At 31.6% G+C, this 22434-nt stretch overlaps 1 protein-coding gene across 1 annotated transcript; it reads left to right on the top strand.

Annotated features, from left to right (window-relative positions):
* The first annotated feature begins 1859 nt into the window (after positions 1–1859).
* LOC125814758 (beta-phellandrene synthase (neryl-diphosphate-cyclizing), chloroplastic-like) lies at positions 1860–14900 on the top strand. Its single transcript, XM_049494217.1, has 14 exons — positions 1860–1986; positions 2121–2179; positions 2677–2965; positions 4384–4567; positions 5291–5481; positions 5984–6104; positions 6451–6548; positions 6773–6987; positions 11230–11339; positions 11991–12089; positions 12480–12695; positions 13174–13315; positions 13999–14247; positions 14592–14900. Exons 1-14 carry the CDS (start codon positions 1911–1913, stop codon positions 14898–14900), a joined length of 2358 nt encoding a protein of 785 aa, XP_049350174.1. The 5' UTR covers positions 1860–1910.
* The last annotated feature ends 7534 nt before the right edge of the window (positions 14901–22434 follow it).

The raw sequence follows: 22434 nt of genomic DNA, 5'->3' as shown, positions 1-22434 counted from the left end.
GTTTTTAGTGAGATGAAATATTAATTATATATAAGTTAAAAATATTTATCCTAAAATTTATGGTAATGCACCAACACCGTATTAATTTGACAAATATTTATGATAGTTACTTTTCTATTAGATAAACAACTACCCATATAATTTTAAATCTTTGTATCTTTCAAATCAAAAATCAAAATTAAAAATGGTATCATTGATTTTTAGAGAGAAAAAAATATTAATTATATGAAAATATTCATACTAAAATTTATGGTAGTGTTCCAACACCATATTAGATTGATAAATATTTATGATAATTATTTTTCTATTGGATAAATAACTAGCCATCTAATTTTAATTCTTTGTTTCTTTCAAATAAAAAATTAAAAAATAATAACATTGATGTTTAGTGAGAGTAAATATTAATTATATATGAGTTAAAAATATTCATCCTAAAATTTATGATAATGTTCCAGCACCTTATTAAATTGATATTATTGCATAATAATTTATTAAACCTAAAAATAGAATAATTATTTAAAAATAAATTTCATTCTAGTGATCATTTGTCCCTTTTATATTATTATATATTTTTTAATTTTGGTAAATATATTTTTAAGAAAATATTCCCCGAGGACTCCTAATTTTCAAAAATCCTTAGATTTCAATAAAAAAAATTCCAATTAAATTATATAAAAATATTCAAGTTTGCATATTTCCAAGTAAATCCCTCAAAAAATCTCAAATCAAATTCACAACAATAGAATCCCCAAGTAATTCTTCAAGTAAGAAAATTCTTAAGTAAATCCCCAACAAAATTCACAGAACATGAATCCCCAGATAATACCACATATATTTCCAGATAAATTTCGAAGTAATTATTTGCAAATAAATTTATCTAGGAATTTTCTTGCTAGAAGATAAAAAAAATCCTTGTTTTATTACTTGCGAATTTACCTATGAAAATAATACTTACAAATTATTTTCTGCAAATAATTCCCTAGGTAATAATTTTGCGAAAATGGCGCCAAATTTACCCACCAATTTTTCTGGGAAACTATTTTTCGCAGGTAAAAAAGTCTATAATTTAGGAATTTCATATTTCCGCACGAAAATTCGTAGGATGTTTCTGCAGAAATAATCCCCAAGTAAAATTCGCAGGTAATTTACAGTTTTCTAGTAGTGAATCTTTGTTTGTATAAAGCGAGCAATTGTATAATCTTTGTTTGTATAAAGCGAGGAAGAGAGAAAAACAAAAGAAAACTGGGCAATGGAAGATATGTATTTGTATAATAATAAGTGTATAGGACGAAAATATGTTTATTTGTATTTGTATATACAATTTTCTCACGCTTTATACAAACACAAAGGCAATTTATACATTTGTGTTTGTATAAAGTGAGAGAGGCGAGCGAGATCTGGGAGAGTGACGAGCGAGATTCTCTGGGGGAGGGAGAGGCAAACGAAAATATATGTATATATACATTTTTCTCTCGCTTTATATATACAAACACAAACGTAAAACACAAGCGAGGGAGAGACTGGTAGCGAGAAATGGGGAGTGGCGAGCGAGAAATTCAGGGAATTGAAAGAGGCGAATGACAATTGTTTACTACGGGTTACATTTAAATCAAACTGTGGTTATAACATTTAATTTGAATTAATAGTTTGCTATTTTATACAATTTTCCCTTGTTTTTAAGGCTATCAATAATTGAGGGACGGAACTAATAATTTGCACTAAATTCAGAAATGTTTTCAATACTTCTCTCCGCTAAAAAATTATTTATAATGAGGAATAAAAATCAAAGACAAACACAAAATACGAGAAAAATGTAAATGACCCTCATCTCCATAAATGTGATAGCTAACTAAAGAAATTTCTTCATTTTTGACACCTCCACTCCCAAAAACAACACACAATATTCAAGGATGATAGTTGGCTATAGAAGCACAATCATAACCCTTTCTCATCATAAACTAGGAAATGGGAAAACAATTTCATCCAGTAAGACACATAGTTTTTATCATTGCAAGAAGTAGCATTTACATAAGTCAAATTTAATTATCTTTTGTGACACCATGCCATAATTAACTTTAGTTTACCTTTTTTCCTTTTCTTTGCATCATTGTTGAAAGAAGATGCAATTTTCCAGAGATCATGTAGAGTAAGATGCAGCCACAGTACCACTCCATCAATGGTAAGTTGCTTCACGCGCCTTTCAACATTGTGTATAATCTATTTGTTTGAAATTTATGAATTCTGGTTGGAAATTCTCTACCACATTGTGTATAATCTATTTGTTTGAAATTTATTATTTATACTTATTTTTTGATTTTTTTTTAACAAATATAAAATCTAAGACAAAACTATTTGATTCGAATGATCAAACTCATAATAAAGTTAGTATTAAGGCATTAGTGAGGAGATTCTTGTTATTACATAGTATTTCTTGCACTTCCATTATTTTGTCACAGTGACTGTTTCTTTTTTAGTACACTTTGTCATTCTTTTAACATCATTTTGTCTTAGACTTCTTTTCTTCCATTGTTTTTTTTTTCGAACTACTTTAATTTGGTCTGACAGTCCATTAGAAACAGCCTCCCTATATCTCAAACTAGAGGAAAAGTCAAACGTACACACTATATCTTTTCCATCTTACTTGTAAAATTACACTGAATATACTTTTCGTTGCAGGATGGTTTTGAAGATGCAAGGGAGAGAATAAGGGAAACTTTTGGTAAAGTAGAGTTATCTCCTTCTTCCTATGACACAGCATGGGTAGCTATGGTCCCTTCAAAACATTCACTAAATGAGCCATGTTTTCCACAATGTTTGGATTGGATTATTGAAAATCAAAGAGAAGATGGATCTTGGGGACTAAACCCTAGCCATCCATTGCTTCTCAAGGACTCACTTTCTTCCACTCTTGCATGCTTGCTTGCATTAAGCAAATGGAGAGTTGGAGATGAGCAAATCAAAAGAGGTAAATGGCCTTTATTTGTTCAAGTCATCACTAATATGTTATTCCCTACTGTTCATTTTTATTTGTCATAGTTATTTCTACATATTTTTTAAGAAGATATTAACTAAACAAAATTATCATTATTTAATCTTGATCTCAATTTAATAGAGTAAGAGTAAAGGTGAAAACGGATCACTTTATAATTTGTCGTTTTTACTAAAAATAAATGACCCAAAATAGTTGTAATTTTAGAAAATCAAAACATAAATGAATACATTATTTCCATAAATGAAAAGTATATACACATATTTTAATATTGTGATTACTAATATTTAATTCTCTTATTGAAGAGAGATTAAAGCTATAAAAAAATATTATGAAAAAGGACAAATATACCCCTGAACTATCGTAAATGGTATGCAGATACCCTCCGTCATACTTTTGGGACATTGGTGCCGCTGCCGTCCAAACACTAGAGCATATATACCTTTTATACTAATAGACATACATGTATCATAATCTTATCCACCGAACTGACATTTATTAAATATCGGATCGACAGATAAGATTGCGCCACGTGTCCCTATTTAGTCTTCTGTTAGAGTAAAGGGCATATATGCTCTAGTTTTTGGACGACAGGGGCACCAATGTCCCAAAAGTATGACGAAAGGTATCTGCATACCATTTATGATAGTTCAGGGTATATTTATCCTTTTTCTTAAAAATATTTATTGAAGATAGTTTATTAACATTTTAAATAATTGAAGATAATTAACAAGGATATAATGATTAATCAAAACACATTTTTTAAGGAAACGTTTAAATAAAAATATGACAAATAAAATGGTCTAAGAGGGTAATTAATTATATTTTCATAATTTAAAATAATAATTATCTTGATCAATTTTTAATAATTACGACAATTAAAATGAATTAACAATGGAAAAATATTTTGAACAAAAAATATTTTTAATAATTGAATTTTATGTGTCCTTTCCTTCTTGTCACAAAAATAACAAAACAAAATACCTGCCGCTAGGGAGAGACGAGAGATGGGCAACACGTAATTTTCCGTTTTTTTATTTTATTTTATTATAATTATAGTAATAGAGATATGGTGGTAAACTGGTAATCCACTAAAACATTTCTTTTAGCGACAATTTTGTTACCATAAAAATATTTAATAGTAATTGAATTAATGTCCTTGCATCCAGAGTCACTAAATTCTTTAATAATATTTATATAAAGTGTTGATTATAAATACTCATAATACATTATTGCAGCAAAATTCTTTACTTTTGGTAATATATGCAGGTATAAACTAAAAATATAATTCCGCGAATACAATTTGTAATAAATTATGTTGGACGGTATATTATTTAAAAATTTCCAAAATAAATTTTATTATATACTTGAAGAGTTCCTTCATTTTCTTTCAGGTCTTGGCTTCATTGAAACGTATGGTTGGGCAGTAGATAGCAAGGATCAAATTTCACCTCTAGGATTTGAAATTATATTTTCTACTATGATCAAATTTGCAGAGAAATTAAACTTAAATTTGCCTTTGGATCATGATATTATTGTAAATTTGGTGAATTGCAAAAGAGATTCAACAATTAAAAGGTACGCATTTCATATTACTTTAAAAAAAATTAATTTTATGTGTTCGGCATGGAGGAAAAATAATTTTTTCATGTTCGGTTGGAAAATATATTTTCTAGAAAAAATATGTTTTTTTAAATGAGAAAAATAACTTCCTTAATTAATGAAAATAGAGAAAATAAGTTCCACAAGTGATATATATATTCTACATTGATTGTATCACTAATCATTATTTTTTCTTTGGAATTTCTCACTCAAAATGTTCAATGGTTATTCCCAATAATATTTTGATTAAATTAGTAAGAAGATAAAAAATATATACAGTGTTTTCACAAGGAAAAATTAAAAAGCTTCCAAATCTTTCAATAAAAAATTGTTTCCCACCATGCATTAGTTGGTTCAATGGGAATGAGGTCAAAACATTAATCACGTTTTATAATACAAATTTCTCATTAATTCGCAATACAAAAACCTCTATTTCTAATAGTCTGTTCTCCCTAATTTCTAACAAAAACTCATCTTCACCACACTCTTGTAGTCCCATCCTCACTACCCCACACCTTCATTTCTCATAATATTTTTTAAAATTATATACAAATATTTTTTTTACTTACGTATCAAATACAAAAAAATATACTTTCATTTTATTTTTCTAAAAATATATTTTTCTTCCCACCGAACACACCTTTATACACTTACTTTCTGACTATATATATCTAAACATTTACAAAATAATTTCACAAGGAATGATGAATATATGGGTGAAGGACTTGGTGAATTATGTGATTGGAAGGAAATAATAAAGTTACATCAAAGACAAAATGGTTCATTATTTGATTCACCAGCCACTACTGCAGCTGCCTTGATTTATCATCAACATGATAAAAAATGCTATGAATATCTTAATTCAATCTTGCAACAACACAAAAATTGGGGTATGTACCATGATCAATATAGCTTCTTTCTATTTTTTTGAAAAAAGGACAAATATACCCCCGAACTATTATAAATGGTGTACAGATACCTTTCGTCATAATTTTGGGACATTGGTGCCCCTGTCGTCCAAAAACTAGAACATATATGCCCTTTACTCTAACGGAAGACTAAATAGGGACACGTGACACAATCTTATCCGTCGATCCGATATTTAATAAATGTCAGATCGGTGGATAAGATTATGACACGTGTATGTCCGTTAGTATAAAGGGTATATATGCTCTAGTTTTTGGACGGCAGGAACACCAATGTCCCAAAAGTATGACGGAGGGTATCTGCATACCATTTACTATAGTTCAGGGGTATATTTGTCCTTTTTCCTTTTTTTTTATTTTTTTTATTTTTTTTATGTTATGCATATGAAAATCACTCTATCTGTTTCATTTAATAATCTTGTTTTTTGCTTTCTAACATTTTTTTTGGCCCTTTATGTTCTCATAGTTCCCACTATGTATCCAACAAAGATACATTCATTGCTTTGCTTGGTTGATACACTTCAAAATCTTGGAGTACGTCGGCATTTTAAATCAGAGATAAAGAAAGTTCTAGATGAAATATACAGGTAAATTAAATCTAATTAATCACAATCATATTTATAATTGGCTAAATATTTAAATAGCCCTTTAAACTAGATAGTATAAGTTAATGTATGCATGATGTTAATATTGTCGTGACCAAATAGATACTTTAACTTGACAAAAGTGCATCTTGTGAATGTCTTTGATACACATTATTTGCAACGTCATAAAAAAATACGCTTTTATTAAGTTAAAGTGTTTATCTGATTAGTAAAAAAGTTAAAATGTCTAGATTATAAATTATGCTAAGTTTAAGGGGCTAGCTAGGTATTTCACCTTTACGATTTTGTTAAGCCTATAGTATATTATAATAATGTCAATTATTTATAGGCTATGGCAACAAAAGAATGAAGAAATTTTCTCAAATGTCACCCATTGTGCTATGGCTTTTCGATTTCTAAGGATGAGCTACTATGATGTCTCCTCAGGTTTGTTACTAAAAACTCGAGTCGATATCTCAGATGATCACTTACTAATAGTTATTTTCTCAGAAAGTCAATTTTGTTGTTGAAGAAAATTGAAATCAAGAAAACATATGACGTTCTAAGATAATAACTACAATATTGATTAGCTGAGTTAACATCTGAGAAATTAAACCCTAAAAACTCCGACAACAAAGTAGTTTGCCTTAATGAATTCAATTAATTTGCAGATGAACTAGCAGAATTTGTGGTTGAAGAACATTTCTTTGCAACAAGTGGGAAATATTCAAGTCATGTTGCAATTCTTGAACTCCACAAAGCATCACAGTTGGCTATTGATCATGAGAAAGATGACATTTTGGATAAAATTAACAATTGGACAAGAACTTTTTTGGAGCAAAAACTCTTGAACAATGGCTTCATCGATAGGATGTCAAAGAAAGAGGTATTTTATTTTGTATATCTTAATTTATATCGTACATAAAGTTTGGGAACGTAAAGATATAACTTTTGAACCCTATAGTTTATAGAAACTGAAGGCTTACATGTACGACAAAGAATATTTTCTGAAACTTATGATTTTAAACCTATCATGTCATTAGGATTGTTGATAGAATGGGATGTTGAAATTATAACTTACGAAGTATATAAAGATAATATTTGCTACCGGCCACCACATGATCTAAAAATAATTAAAGAGAAAACATAGAAGTAGAAATCTTCCTTTGTATTTCTTGATGCCTCGACTGTACAGAGAAGCTGTGTATTTATACAAATAGAATCTCTCATGATAAATACAAACTCTAAAAACAAACTCTAAAAGATAAATACTGAAGATAATTACAAGGTAGATTATTTACATGAGGAGTCCTAGTTACACCAGAATATGACTCCTTCTCTGAATATATCAGAAGTTAGAAATAATTGAGGCCCAAGTGTATAAGCCCGAAGACGATTTAGCTCAAGATGGGCAATTTCCATTTTTTTCGACAACACCCCCCCCCCCCCCCCCCCCTCAAGTTGATGCCCGGAGATCGGACACTCAACTTGTTCAATGGAAAACGATGAACAGGCCCTGCTAGAGCCTTAGTGAATAAGTCAGCTAACTGAGAAGAAGATGGAACAAATGATAACGAAATCAAGCAATCAAAAAGTTTCTCACGAACGAAATGACAATCAAGTTCAATATGCTTTGTTCGTTCATGAAAAATAGGATTTTTGGCCTTTAATCTCTCCAAGGAATCATTTGATTTCAACTTTACTTGTACACCCATTTGCAAGGCAATGCCTTTTTTTCCCTTGTGGTAATTCAACTATGTCCCAAGTATTGTTAGAAAGTAAAGCAGCAAACACATTATCCATAGCAATTTTCCAACCAAGATGCATTACAACTTGAGAATAGGAAGAAGGCTCAGATATTTGACAAATAGAGGTAACCAAATTCTGAATAGATGGAGTCAAAGCAGTGAAAGAGCAACAATGTAAAGAAAAGGAAGGATGATTAGGAGAAATCATAGAGTAAGAATTTGCACAAATGTAATATGATAAATACCTTAGTTTATGAGAAATCCTTTGTGATGTACGCAGCAGGGTACTTTGTTTTGAAGATATAACTGGTGGAATTACTGGAGACTCAATAGGAAGAGAATCTGATGCAGGAGGAGAATGTGGAGTGGACAGTAAAGAATCATTGTCATTGGAAACATGAGACTGTTTCTTAAAAAATAACGCATCATCGGCTTCTGAGGTGGAAAACCATTGTGGGAATAGTTTAGTCAGTGGACTAGAAAAAGAAAAAGGAAAAACATCTTCAACAAACTTAATATTTCTAGAAATAGAGATTTGTTTGTTTTGTAGGAGCAAAACTTTGTAGCATTTCTTTCCGAAGGGGTACCCCAAAAATATTCCTGGTAAAGCTCTTGGGCCAAGTTTATTCCTATTTCTAGAAAGGGTAGAAATAAAACAAAGACATCCAAAAGGTTTTAGAGATTGATAGGTAGGGACGGTCCCAAATAAAACTTGATAGGGAGATTTTTGTTTCAAAATGGAAGATGGGAATCTGTTGATTAAATAAGTGGCAGTAAGTATGCAATCTCCCCAAAATCTTTTGGGAGCATTTGAATGAAACAATAGAGCTCTACATGTCTCCAAGAGGTGTGTATGTTTCCGCTCAGCCACACCATTCTGTTGTGGTGTTTCGACACAACTAGATTGATGTAAAATGCCCTTGGATTGAAAAAATTATTTTGGATCATGACCTGTCCCTATTTCAAAAGCATTATTTGATCTTATAGCCTTAACCTTAGTGGAAAATTGTCTTTCAACAAGAGATAAGAAGTTTTGCAAAGTAGGAAATGCACTAGATTTGGTCGACAGAAGAAAAGTCCATGTACATCTAGAAAAATCATCTACTATGGTAACAAAATATCGTTCTCCCTTGTAGGTAGGAGTCTTATATAAGGTCCCCAAGTGTCTATGTGGATTAGATCAAAGCATTGCTTTGAGCTAATAGAACTTTTGGGAAAAGGTTGTTTGGTTTGTCTTGCCATAGGACAAATAGAACAAGGTAACTCCATTTTATCACTTTGCTTCAAGTTCAATTATTTTATGTGTTTCATTGCATGAAGGGGCAAATGCCCTAACCTATTGTGCCATAAAAGAGTTGTAGAAGATGCAGAAAGAACATGAACATTTTATTGATATGAGTACTAGAAAGCTCAGTACACTCATTACTCAAAAAACAAACAAAATCACCCTGTGGACCTTTTAATTTAGAAGAAATAGACTTAGACATAGACTTGAATGCAAGGAAACTGGAACTAAAGACTTCTCAAGAAGGAGCTTCATATGGGGTGAGTTATTCTTCATCACATAGAGTCCTGCTGCTACATCACCAAGAACTAGGTTCCTCTTCAAAAAAGGGGCCTGTATGGTACCAACAGATTTAGAAAAGATTAGATCACAATCAAATTGAGCACACAATTGAGAAAATGATAGTAGATTATGTTTGAAAGTGGGGACATAAAACACATTATGAAGCTCAAGTTTAGGAGTAAGATGCAAACTTCCCACACAATTCACTTTTACCTTGAAGGAATTAGGTAGAGTGAAGTCTTGATCAACAACTGCATTAGCTTGATGATTCCCAAAGTTTCCCTTTCTTGGTTTGCTGAATTTGAAGTGAGCAGGATAGCCAACAAGTTTGTAGCAATCTTCTTTCATATGCCCAGATTTTTTTGCAGTACTTATAGAACAATTCAAATTTCTTACTTTCAACATTCCCTGCTTATCTAGTTCCCCTGTATTCTCCGGAATTCTTAGTTGGAGTCCATTTTTGTCCAGAAGTCATAAAAGTATATGAGTCAGTAGTAAGAGAATTGTTAGAATGAACCTCCCTTTGAGATTCTTCATGCAAGATTATAGAATAAGCTTCTGCAGTTCTTGGAAGTGGCTTCATCATCAATATGTTTCCCCTCACACCAGTAAAAGCATCATTAAGACCCATTAAAAATTGTATTAACTGCTTATCTTCATTCGTTTTCATGTTATGGGCCTTAGCTCCACAATCACAAGCACATTTACATATCATAAAAGTGTTAAGAAGTTTCAATTGGTCCCAAATTCTTTTAAGTTTGGTAAAGTAGCTTGCTAAATCATTAGTACCTTGATTGATGGTGTTGAGTTCGCTTTGCAATTGGAAAAGCCTTGCTCTATCTGCCTATCCATATCGCTCTTCAAGCTCAATCCAAAGTTCCCTGGCTGTTTGAGAGTAGAGTACACTCTTAGAGATTTCCCTGCTGAGGGAGTTTAGCAGTCAAACAATGACTATGTCATTGCATCTTTTCCGCTGATCTAGTAGTGGTGAATCTTCAGCCGGACATTTGGAAGTTCCATTTATGAATCCAAGTTTGTTCTTGGCTGAGAGTGATATGAGAACACCCTTGCGCCAGTTTCCATAATGTTCCATCAAAAGTGGCATTTAGCAAAACCATCCTTGGATTATCAGAGGAGGCAAAAAAATATGGGTGACAAGGATCTATTTGTAAGGAAGCAACAGTGATTGAACTTCCTTCTGCAACAATTGGTGTTGTAGTAGAATCGATAGTATTGTTAGTCATGATTCAGGATTTGATCGAAAGGGAAGAATGGCAAAGAAGGAAAAGAGAAAAAAAATATGCTTCTACAGAAGCTCCGATACCATGAAAATAATTAAAGAGAAAACTTGAAGTAGAAATCTTCCTTTGTATTTCTTGATGCCTCGACTCTACAGAGAAGCTGTGTATTTATACAAAAAGAATCTCTCACGATAAATACAAACTCTAAAAGATAAATACTGAAGATAGTTACAAGGTAGATTATTTACATGAGGAGTCCTAGTTACACCAAAATATGACTCCTTCTCTGAATATATTAGAAGTTAGAAATAATTGAGGCCCAAATGTATAAGCCTGAAGACAATTCAGCTTAAGATGAGCCATTTCCATTTTTTTCGACAACATGATCAAGAGTAGTAGTGATGATGATATAAATAGTAGTTAAAGTTATTTTTTCATTACAATGAGTAATTTTATAATATTCTAAATCTCATTTCTTAAGGTACAATACTTCCTTGAATTATATGTAAATACAAGATATTTTATGTATCGAAACTATATTTTTCTGCTATTACTAATTTGGGAAATATTAGGTGGAACTTGCTTTGAGGAAGTTTTATACCACATGTGATCGAGCAGAAAATAGGAGGTATATCAAGTCATACGAAGAGAACAATTTTAAAATCTTAAAAGCAGCTTATAGGTATGGTTATCTATCATTATCACTTGTAAATTCATTTTAATTTGTATTTACGTTTAATTATGTTAATTTATTATAGTGAAGTGATAAATTAAGGGAAGAATATATGGAGTATGAATCAATAATTTCATGATAATAATGTATATAACTAACATATATCATGCATTTGTTGAGTTGGTGTCATATACTCAATGTAACTTTATATATGTTATAAAAAAACCGATAAGTACTCTAACTCTATAGATGTCGGGATAAGATATGAGATTAGATGTGTCAACTGGACGGGTTAGATCAAAATTAAGTGGACAAACCCCTCAGATGTGAGGTTTGAAGTTTTTGCAATCAATTAGAGAGGTCTTCAATGAAAAGAGCAACAAAAATAGGCTGGCTAGACAACGAGCACAATCCAAGATTCCAATCAAGTTGCGATCAAGGTTAAATATGCGTCCTACATGACATAATACAAATCAACTCGAGTGTATCTCATACTAACGGTCATGTAGGACACGTTTGTTTATTTGTTCAACTTATACAAATTTAAGTTCATGCGTGCACACAAAATTGAATGACATAAATATCCGTTAAAGACAAATTTAAAAACACATTTATATATTATGGCCCGCAAATTCTAATTTAAGTCTTTCTCTCTGTTAGGTCACCCAACATTAACAATAAGGACTTGTTAATATTTTCAATACACGACTTTGACTTATGCCAAGCTCAACACCGAGAAGAACTTCAGCAACTCAAGAGGTATAGATTGATACTTTTCTTCTTTTTTTAGTCCGTTGAAATATGATATTTTTTCTTACATTTAGCGATGATTAAATAAAAAAAATTCATTTTATTTTTAATAAAATGATTTATAATCATACAAATATTTATAACTGTTGTGACGAAAAGATGAAAACAAAATTCTAAAATAAAGAACACTAAGTTTGACGTGGAAAAATCCTTCAAACTGAAGGTAACCACCACAGGATCGACAAGATCCGAATTGCTTCACTATAGTAATAAGAGGGTTACAAATATTCGTCTAATGGCTACACAACAAATGCCAAGATGATGATGAATTTTTTAAGAAAGTCTTTTTTATTGTTAAACTTCATGTGAAGTCAAACACCTTTACGTATACGAATGTAGGTGGTTTGAAGATTGCAGATTGGACCAACTTGGACTCTCAGAACAATTTATATATACTACTTACTTAATGAGCATTGCTGTTGTCTCCGACCCTGAATTCTCTGATGCACGTCTCATGTATGCAAAATACGGCATGCTCCTGACCATGGTCGATGATCTTTTCGATGGTTTTGCATCTAAAGATGAATTGCTCAACATCATTGAATTAGTAGAAAGGTATTTCGTCGACTTATAAGCTCGTCAAACTAACTTATAAGCATTTTTAGTTTATTTATGGGTTTGGTAATTAAGCACCAAAATATTTACAAGTTAAGGGTATATAATCAGTCAAAAGTCAGATCATCCCCAATTTATGATTTTTCAGCTTATAAGCCATTTTGTTATAACTAATTATTTTACTATCTAGTCCTTAGTATTTTTTAAAATCTCAAGAGATTTTTCTTAAAACAAAACTCTTTAACTTCCTCTTTACATTGTATTCATCGTTCCTCCCTTTCTTTTTCTTTTAAAAATAAATAAAATTGTAAGGATATTTTAGTTATTCTAACAAAAAAAATAGCTTATCAACATTTTTTTAATTAAACATATCAAATGGAGTACTTATTAACAGTTCCAATATTTTTATCGAATCACATAATTGTGTATTCATAAAATTAGTTTCAACACTTAAAAGTTTATCGATTATTATTTACAGGTGGGATGACTATGCAAGTGTAGGTTATAATTCTGAGAGGGTTAAAGTTTTTTTTTCTGTTTTTTATAAATCAATAGAGGAGCTTGCAACAATTGCTGAAATTAAACAAGGCCGATCTGTCAAAAATCATCTTATTAATTTGGTAAGGGAATTGTTCTCTAACTTCCCTCTTTAACATATTTTTATATTCACTTCGTTTTAATTTATTTTTTTAGTCCATTTAAAAAAATGTGTCTTTTCTAATTTGACAATTCTTTAATTTTCAACTTCACGTCATATGTAAGTCTTTAAGATCATAAGGTTAAAGGAAATTTTGATTTGTTAAACGTATTTTTAATTTAAGATTAAAAGATTCAAAAATCTTATTTACTTTAGTTTGTCTTAATTTCTTTTATCTAATTAAGAAAGAAAGTTTTTTTTTTCTAATTTGACAACTCTTTCATTTCAACATTTCACGGTAACGTGTTTAAGACCACATGATTAAAAAACATTTTGAAACAACATATTATTTATGACCACAAGATTCAAAAATCTTCTTTACTTTTCTTTTTAGTTTGTTTTAAAAAGAATGTCTATTTCTAATTTGTTACTCTTTAATTTCACTATGTCATATGACATCTTTACAACCACAACTGATTAAATAACATTTTAATACAATACGTATATCTTTACTTCAACACCACAAAATTCTAAAATCTTCTTTACTTTCTTAAATTGTATACTTAGTCAATTAAGGCAAATTACAAATTGAAACAGAAAACATATTTCAATTATTTTTAGTTTACTTTCTTAAACTCCGTGTCTATTATCTCGGAATTTCAATAGTGGCTTGAAGTGATGAAGTGCATGTTGATTGAACGACTAGAGTGGTGGACAAGTAAGACAATGCCAAGCATAGAAGAGTATTTGTATGTTACTTCTATAACATTTGGTTCAAGATTGGTTCCTCTTACAACACAATACTATCTTGGAATAAACATCTCCAAGGATCTTTTAGAAAGTGATGAAATATATGATTTATGCAATTGTGCCGGTATATTCATGAGGCTCCTCAATGATTTACAGACCTATAAGGTAACAACTCTTGTATTTTTTGTTTTAATTTTAGTTTGGCTCATCAAGATAACTTTCACGTGATATTGGGTAAGCATCGTCATATATATATATATATCAGTGAGAAAGTCATTTTCCTATGTATCGAACACACCTATAATATTAGAATTTCTCTTCATGTCAAAAAAATCAACTTGTCCATTATACCTATGGTAAACAATACAAAATCTTGATGAGTAAGTAGATGATGATCTAGAATTTCAAGTTTATAGGTTCGGAAATCATGTTTGTTTATTGAATTCTGAATAAATTACTAATACAAACGTATACTAATATTGGTCAATTGTCTCTCACATTTCCTACAGAGAGAACAAGGGGAGAGCTCAATGAATTTAGTCACAATACTAATGACACAAAGTCCAAGAAGAAAAAATATTTCTGAGGAAGAAGCTATAATGAAGATAAAGGAAATCTTGGAAAGTAATAGAAGGCAGTTGTTGAAAATGGTTTTAGTTCAAAAAAAGGGAAGCCAATTGCCTCAATTATGCAAAGAAATAATTTGGTGGTCAAGCAAAATGATTTGTTTCACTTATTCACATGGTGATGAATATAAATTTCCAGAGGAAATGAAGAATTACATTGATGAAGTCATTTACAAACCACTCAATCATTAATCCCACATTTTAATTTATGAGTTTTACAAGGGAATTTGGCCGCGCTTCGCGTGGTCTTTGAAATAATTGTTAAAGAATTACTTTTTGAATCAATTATATATGTTCTCTCTATGCCCAAACGTAATATGATCACTTTATTTTTTAATTATATATTAATTATGAAGATCGTTTTGAGATGACGATTGAAATGAAACTTAACAAATTTAACATCTACAATCTATTATATGGGGGATAGTACATTCTTAATCAATATGTCAAGATATATTTCCTTAGTAATTTTTTTGTTTTGTTTATATAGCACTAAACAAGTATTTAACAATAGATTTTGATGTCACTTTGTACATTTTATTGGAATATTTGTAACGACCCGAACCGTCGTTATTTATGAGAGGAAAATGTCGATGTAATGACCCAAAGAATTATTTTTGAATTTTTTTATGAAATTACCGTTTTACCCCTATCATAGTTGCCTCGAGTCATTTTGATCAGTCGATGAAATTGGGTTGAGAATTTTGAAACTATCTATTTAACTATAGTTAATTAATTGACAGGTAATTTTTAGATAATTAATTTAGTTTGTAACTAATGGGCTAAATCCATAAGTTATCATATGTGGTTCCTATAATTTATACTATTTAAAACCCTACCACTTAGCCCATATATAAAAACAAATTGGTAAGTAAAAGGGGGCTTTTTTTTTTTTTTTACCATATCCATTTCACTACATATATATAAAAATACATAAGTTGGAGGGGGACATCGAGCCTTACCTCCTTTTACATCATAGAATACAAAAAACATCCTAATAGAGATTATGATCAGAAAAGGATCTTAAGTCATTAATCTCCCATGTGATGCACCCAAATAAAACACCTAGAATGTAGCACACGGAAGAAACAAGCAATGAAATGAATTATGGAGGGTCGTAGTGCCAGAAAGAGGCCTTTTTTGGTCTTCTCCTAAAGGAAGGCAAGTGAAGTTTATTCATTCTTAAAAGACCCCTAACCTCGGCCGGAAGTTTAGACTCCTGAAAGTAAATGATCGGCTCTTGTATAGTAGTAGCGTACTTAGCAAGAGCATCTGCAACTTCATTTCCTTCCCTGTAACAATGTTTTACTATTATGTTTCTTTGAGCAATCTTATTCTTGATGTCTTCAATAAGGTTGTGGATTCTCCAAGGTGGTTTACAACTCCCATTAATCATTCGAACCACAACTTGAGAATCCAGTTCTACCTCCAAAGCTTCAAATTGTTGACCAAGACACCAAGAGATACCAATCAAATCTGCTTGAGCCTCGCTATAATTGTTAGTGTAGCATTGAGTAGGGTATGAGAAAGCTATAATCATGTCCCCAATACTATTTCTAACAATTCCTCCGGCTCCAGCTTTGTTTTGGTTTCTCATGTAACTCCCACCGGTGTTGAGCTTCCAATTATTTCCATTTGGCCTGTTCCAGTATATCATGCTGCTTGTGATTATTGCTTTAAAGTTTTCCTCCATAAGACATACTTTGCTCCAATTCCAGGTGTAATCTATAAATTTGAACTTCTTTTTGATAGCTGTTTTAACCTGAAAAAGAATTTGAAAGCATATGTTAGAAGCAGTAACTTTTTTCTTTTCATATCTCTGTATACATTTGGCTTTCCAGATTTCCCAACATGCAATAATAGGAGTGATGAGAAAAATATATTTGTGAAGGTTGTTTTTTGGATGTTGCCTCCACCAATGCCACACAATTGAGTTGACTGTGTTTCCTGTGATATTGAAACCAAGTGGTCTAGATATCTGGGACCAAGTTTGCCTGGCCATGTCACTAACTGCAAACAAATGATCATTAGTTTCATGTTGGGCAATCCTGCAACAAGAACAACTCGGAGATGAATTTGCATTTATATTAAATCTGGACATTGAGTAATCAATAGGAAGTTTGTTCCTCAAAATTCTCCACATAAGAAAGGATGCCTTAAAAGGGATTTCCTTTATCCATATATAATTGTATATTGGAGAAGCAACATTTTTTTCCCTCAGATTTTCAAAGGCTGTAGAACAAGAGAAATAACCATTATTACTTAATTTCCAGATAGCTTTATCATTTGTGTCTCTATTGCCAATTGGAGTACCTTTGATTAAGTTCAAGGTTTCTATTGGTATGGGATATTGAATATGGTCCAAGTCCCATTGATGGTTAGTGATGTAGGTGTTAACCTTGACATTATCAGGTTTGGGATTTGGATTAATTATGTGAAAAATAGAATTTACCTGAGTCCAATTATCCCACCAGAACATACTATTACCTGATTTGATCTTCCATATGATGTGTTGTTCCATCTTGTCTCTCATGCAAAGCAAGTCCTTCCAAGCGATGGAATCTTTAGTAGCAATTACCTTAGAGTTTGGATTACTCCTTTGGCAATACTTAGCTTTTAAAAAAAGAGACCAAAGAGAAGGTTCTGTCCTCAATCTCCACCACCTTTTAGCTGAGAAGGTGTGATAGATATCTATTAAGCTTTTAAATCCCAAACCACCTTCCTTGGTAGGAAAACACATGTTTTTCCATGAAGCCCAATGATAGCTATTTTTTCCATCTCTCTGTCCCCAAAAAAAATTAGCAAACTGCATTTCTATCTCTTTGATAACAGTGCTTGGAGGCATCAAAGAAGCAAAAATATGCAAAGTTTGAGATTGAAGAATATGCTTAATTATTACAGCTTTACCTCCTGAGGAAAGTAACCTTCCTTGCCAACCTGCAATCTTGTTAAGAATCTTTTTGGAAATATCAGAGAAATAACAAATTTTCTTAGCACCAGTATATATAGGACAACCTAAATAATTAAAGGGGAAAGAGGATTGAGTAAACCCAGTCCATCTTTTAATCCTTCTGTTAAGAAGATTATCTGTTTTATGGTGGGTCAGAAAAAAACTTTTGTCCCTGTTAACCTCTTGACCAGAAGCCAATTGGTACTTGTACAAAAGTTTCATAATCAACTTAATGGAGTACTTATCACCAGAAGTGAACAAGACTAAGTCATCTGCATAACTAAGGTGATTAATTTGGGGACCTCTTTTATGCATAGAGAAACCAATGAACTTATCATTAAAATGTAAGTAATTCAAAGCTCTAGAAAAAGTTTCAGCAGCAATAACAAACAGAGCAGGAGATAAGGGGTCACCCTGTTTTAGTCCCCTAGAAGATTTGAAGAAACCATATCGAACTCCATTAATGATCACAGAATACCAATTGTTGGACATAAGTCTATAAACCATTTCAATAAATGCCTCGGCAAAGCCCATTTTCCTGAGAACAGAGGTTAGAAAACTCCAAGACAATTTATCATAAGCCTTAGACATATCTAGTTTAATCACAACATTACAACTAGAATTCTTAGACCTTACACTACAAGAAAAATAGCCTCTAAGGATGGGAAATATGGTCCCTAAAAGACCAAATCTGGTCCCAAATGTGCATTTGAGACCTGAAAAAGCTGGTCGCCACTCGTCCTAATAGCCTCTGTCGCTATTGGTTAACAACGATGAGTTCTAAAATCTGGCTGCTAAATGATTTTGGGACGGGAAGAAAATCTGGTCTCTAAATCCTTTTAGAGACTACATTTCTGGTCTCAAATAGACCATAGTTTTCTTGGGAAAGTTTTGTTCTCAAGTCGTTAAAACTTTTTAGAGACCATCAACAACTGGTCGTAGAAATAGTTTTAGCGACCATCAATGTCCTGGTCCTAGAAAAGCTTTAGAGACGAACATCATTTCTAGTCCTGGATTATGCATTAGATACGAGCAACATTTCTAGTCCTAGATTGACCATTAGAGACGAGCAATTATTCTACTCTTTGTTTGACCACCAATGGTCCCACAATAATTAATATCACAAGAATACAAATTCATCAACAAATATCAAATTGCTATTAAATATCTCGATACAAAAAAGATATATATATATATATAATCTATATATATATATATATAGTAGACAAAGACAGAAAGATAGAGACAGAGTCTGTGATCCCGTAATTTTAGTTTCAATTTGCTTTAAACATAGCCAACATCCTAAGCTAAACTATCGTATCAAATCTTTCATAACATTTGTAGCAAACTTAAAAATGAGCTTGGGCATCTTCTTCCAAACTTGCATCTTGACTGAAGAATGAACAAAAGTTGCGCATAAATTTAAAGTTTCAATCTTCATCAACTGTTATCATAAACATCAACAAAATCTGCAAGAAGACAGAAAAAATCCATTTAAAATGAATTAGAAAGAAAATAGGAAAAGCTGCAAGAAGGGCTGGAATAAACAAAAACAGGGCTAAAATAAATTAAATGAGTAAAAACTGGGTAGAAATCTGTTGTGTGTGCAAACCACTTCTAGAACTAATTGCCGAAGCATTCACAATGATTCAAATGAGAACATATTATACTTTTATACAGTCCACAACTTCATCTAGCAATGGAAGTTAAGGTTTCATTAAATTACAGTAGAAGAAAAAAAACCTTAAGTAGTAAAGCCACTCATTGTGCAGATTATGATTTTATACATTCCACAAATTCTATAGCTTTGTTCCTAAATCTATCTTTGTCTGCTTCATTACTAGAGTACTTAACAAACCTTAAGCAGTAAAGCCATTCATTGTCCAGCAAATAAAAAACATAGGAAAAGTTGTGTCATCGTTAATGTCGAAAACTTTTTAAAATGGAGATCTGCAGTTGTGGTTAATTAAAAAATTAATGTATTATGTTCTAAATGTTGCATCTTTATTTTTTTCAAAGGCGACGCATCTCACCTCACCTCGTCTTGTCGTCTTACTTCGTCTCGTTGCCTCACCTCATAAGAAATTAAAGTAGTAAGTAATGGAGCTACTAGTTGAGAGTCTAGTGTTCTTTGATGAAATCAATGCAGCTATAGAAACTATAGACTACACCCAAAACTATCTATAATACTATATGGACATTAGAAATAATCGACTTTTTGAAGGCGACGAGAATCTTGTAATAATTATTTACACAAAGTAAGCTACACGTATGTGCTTAGAGTTAATAATATCAAACGAACAGTTGGTCCAGTTATTTCATCAACCAGCACGGTAAAGTCTACTTTGAATAATGGATTAACACTCACCAAAGATTAGAAGAGACCATACAAAATGAAGATGAGTAAAGAAGTAAAGAAAACGTGACCAAAACAAAGTAACGATTTCACTTCCAACACAAACTGTGATGAGAACATATTAGTACTATCCGTGATGAGAACTTGTTTCATGTCAAATATACATCTTATTGTTCTACAAAAACTCATCAGGGATCCTTATTTGTCATCAGATGATTTCCCTTTGTAAAATAGTTGTTGGAATCTGATAGTTCAGGCAGATTGAGTCCTACTGATGCATTTTATAGAAGTAACGTGTCTTATTGTTCCTAGTTTAGTATCTGCAAATAATAGCTTCTGAGATGTTGTAAAACTGAACTTATGTTGTTATAGTATGTTATAGGTTTGACAGGTTGGTTGGCCTTGAAGGTAACTGCCTAAGCAAGCCACAACTCTGAAAAAACATTAGTCTAATAGTTTTTTTTGGATCGGTCTACTGCAATTCAACAATTACCCTCAATCCCAAGCTTATTTGGATTAGGCTATATGAATCTTCACTAATCATGTTACCAATACTTTAGTGTTTAGCACAATATTTTGGAGAGTGAGAAGCTGAGGCTGGGAAAAATTATAAAGCAAAGAAAAAAATGGTTTCAGCTATGTAATGGAAAAAAACTATGAGGACCTGCAAGCTTAGTTGGATGCTGTTACTACTACCTCACCTCTTTTTTTTCCTTTTTATGGTTTTAGACAATGAAAAAAGATAAAACAAAGGACTGCAATTTTAGTTCAACTATAAGATAACTAATTAGTTTGTCTAATTGCGTCCTTTTGCTACCAATTAACTGTACCTTAGTTGGAATTTTTACTGTACCTTATCTGGAAAATTTAAGTAGAAACTTACTATATGCAAATCAACAAAATAAATTTAAAGGTCGGGTATATTGTTACTTACTTGGTCAGCAGAAAAAACAGTTGTTATGCAGTTGAAAGGGCCGATGTCATACATGTGATTGATTCAAATAACCAAATAAGTCATCTGAGAGGTACCACAATTTAAATCTGAAAACAGAACCAGTGCATTGTAGATATTTTCATGTATAAGAGCACTGCAAGTAGATAAGCCTAGATGCATATTGTTTGCAATGAGATTATATGTATCATATTTACTTGGTATATCATAAGAGGTGTCAACTTGTCGCCTGATAGTACTGACCTGAACATGATCAATTTACTGGAGAAAGTTAGTTACATTCCCATATAGGCATTGTAATTCAAGTGAAAACATAAAATATTCTACAATGTTTTCTTTCATCAAGAAGACTAGACGATGTGTAGCAAGTCATAGTCACTAGGAACTCTTATTTAGGGATCTTTTTGAGTTATGTCGTGACGTATCACTGATTTTCTTTTCCATCACATGAATGTCTCTAGATATGATAAAATTTCTATCATAGATTACTAGTTTACGACCTTTCTCTTCTTATTCATGGAAAAGTCACAACCCTACATCAAACTATGATTTTCAAAACTATATGATTCAAAACTATGAAGCACTTGTTTTTCATTATCGACTCTTCCTTGACAAGGAAGAGAGTTAAAAATTATAGTCTACAAACAAGTGTTTGCTCATCTCCACCAATGATGAGACAAGCAAACACTTGATTGTAGACTTTCATTATGATGCAATGGTGAGAGCTGAACTTAAACAATTGTTCAACATCTCACTACCTGCAAGAGAATTGAAGATTACAGTGGAGATGATTAGAAGGAAAACTAGAGGTGTTTAAGAAGGAAGTGGTGGCTGCACTATGGGGAGCTATGGTGTACTATATTTCGGAAGCAAGGGCTCGCTTTTTACTTTGGACTCGCTTCAAGGAAGAAAAGGGATTTAAAGTACGATTCATTTTGCTTCTTGCTTAAGAGACAATGCACTCGCTTTTAATATTCTACTTTATCATTTAAGTTCATTCAACTATTGTACCTAGTCAATTTATACTGAATAATAGATTTCAAACAAAAGCAGATTTAACTATAAACAAAAATAATTCTAGTTCAATAGAACATAGATGGAACCAGTATGCTCTATAAATGTACTTTAGAATACACAATTCCTTCTCAAACAAAGATCTCCTTATATCGTATATTGAGACTTTCTTAATTCACAAATAAAAAATAGGGAGATAGTTCTGAAGTAAAAGGATACAAAACAAACTATTAATATAAATTCCAAGCAGTATATTTTAAAATATCTTGTTTCAATTTCTTGATTTCATATAGGACTAAATTGTAAAAAAAAATAAAGTAATTGTTTATTTTCAAGATTCATCATGATCCTACATATTTTAATTTAGCACCACTAGAATATCAAACAAATGATACTGTGAAGCAACAAATATAACACATCCATATTTCCCTTGCTTATAAATCTACAGTGATGT

This window comes from Solanum verrucosum, unplaced genomic scaffold (genome assembly GCF_900185275.1).
Source record: "Solanum verrucosum unplaced genomic scaffold, falcon-dt-bn FXZP01000268.1, whole genome shotgun sequence".
Lineage (NCBI taxonomy): Eukaryota > Viridiplantae > Streptophyta > Magnoliopsida > Solanales > Solanaceae > Solanum > Solanum verrucosum.
The sequence above is the reverse complement of the archived record's forward strand: the minus strand, read 5'-3'. Positions and strand labels throughout refer to the sequence as shown.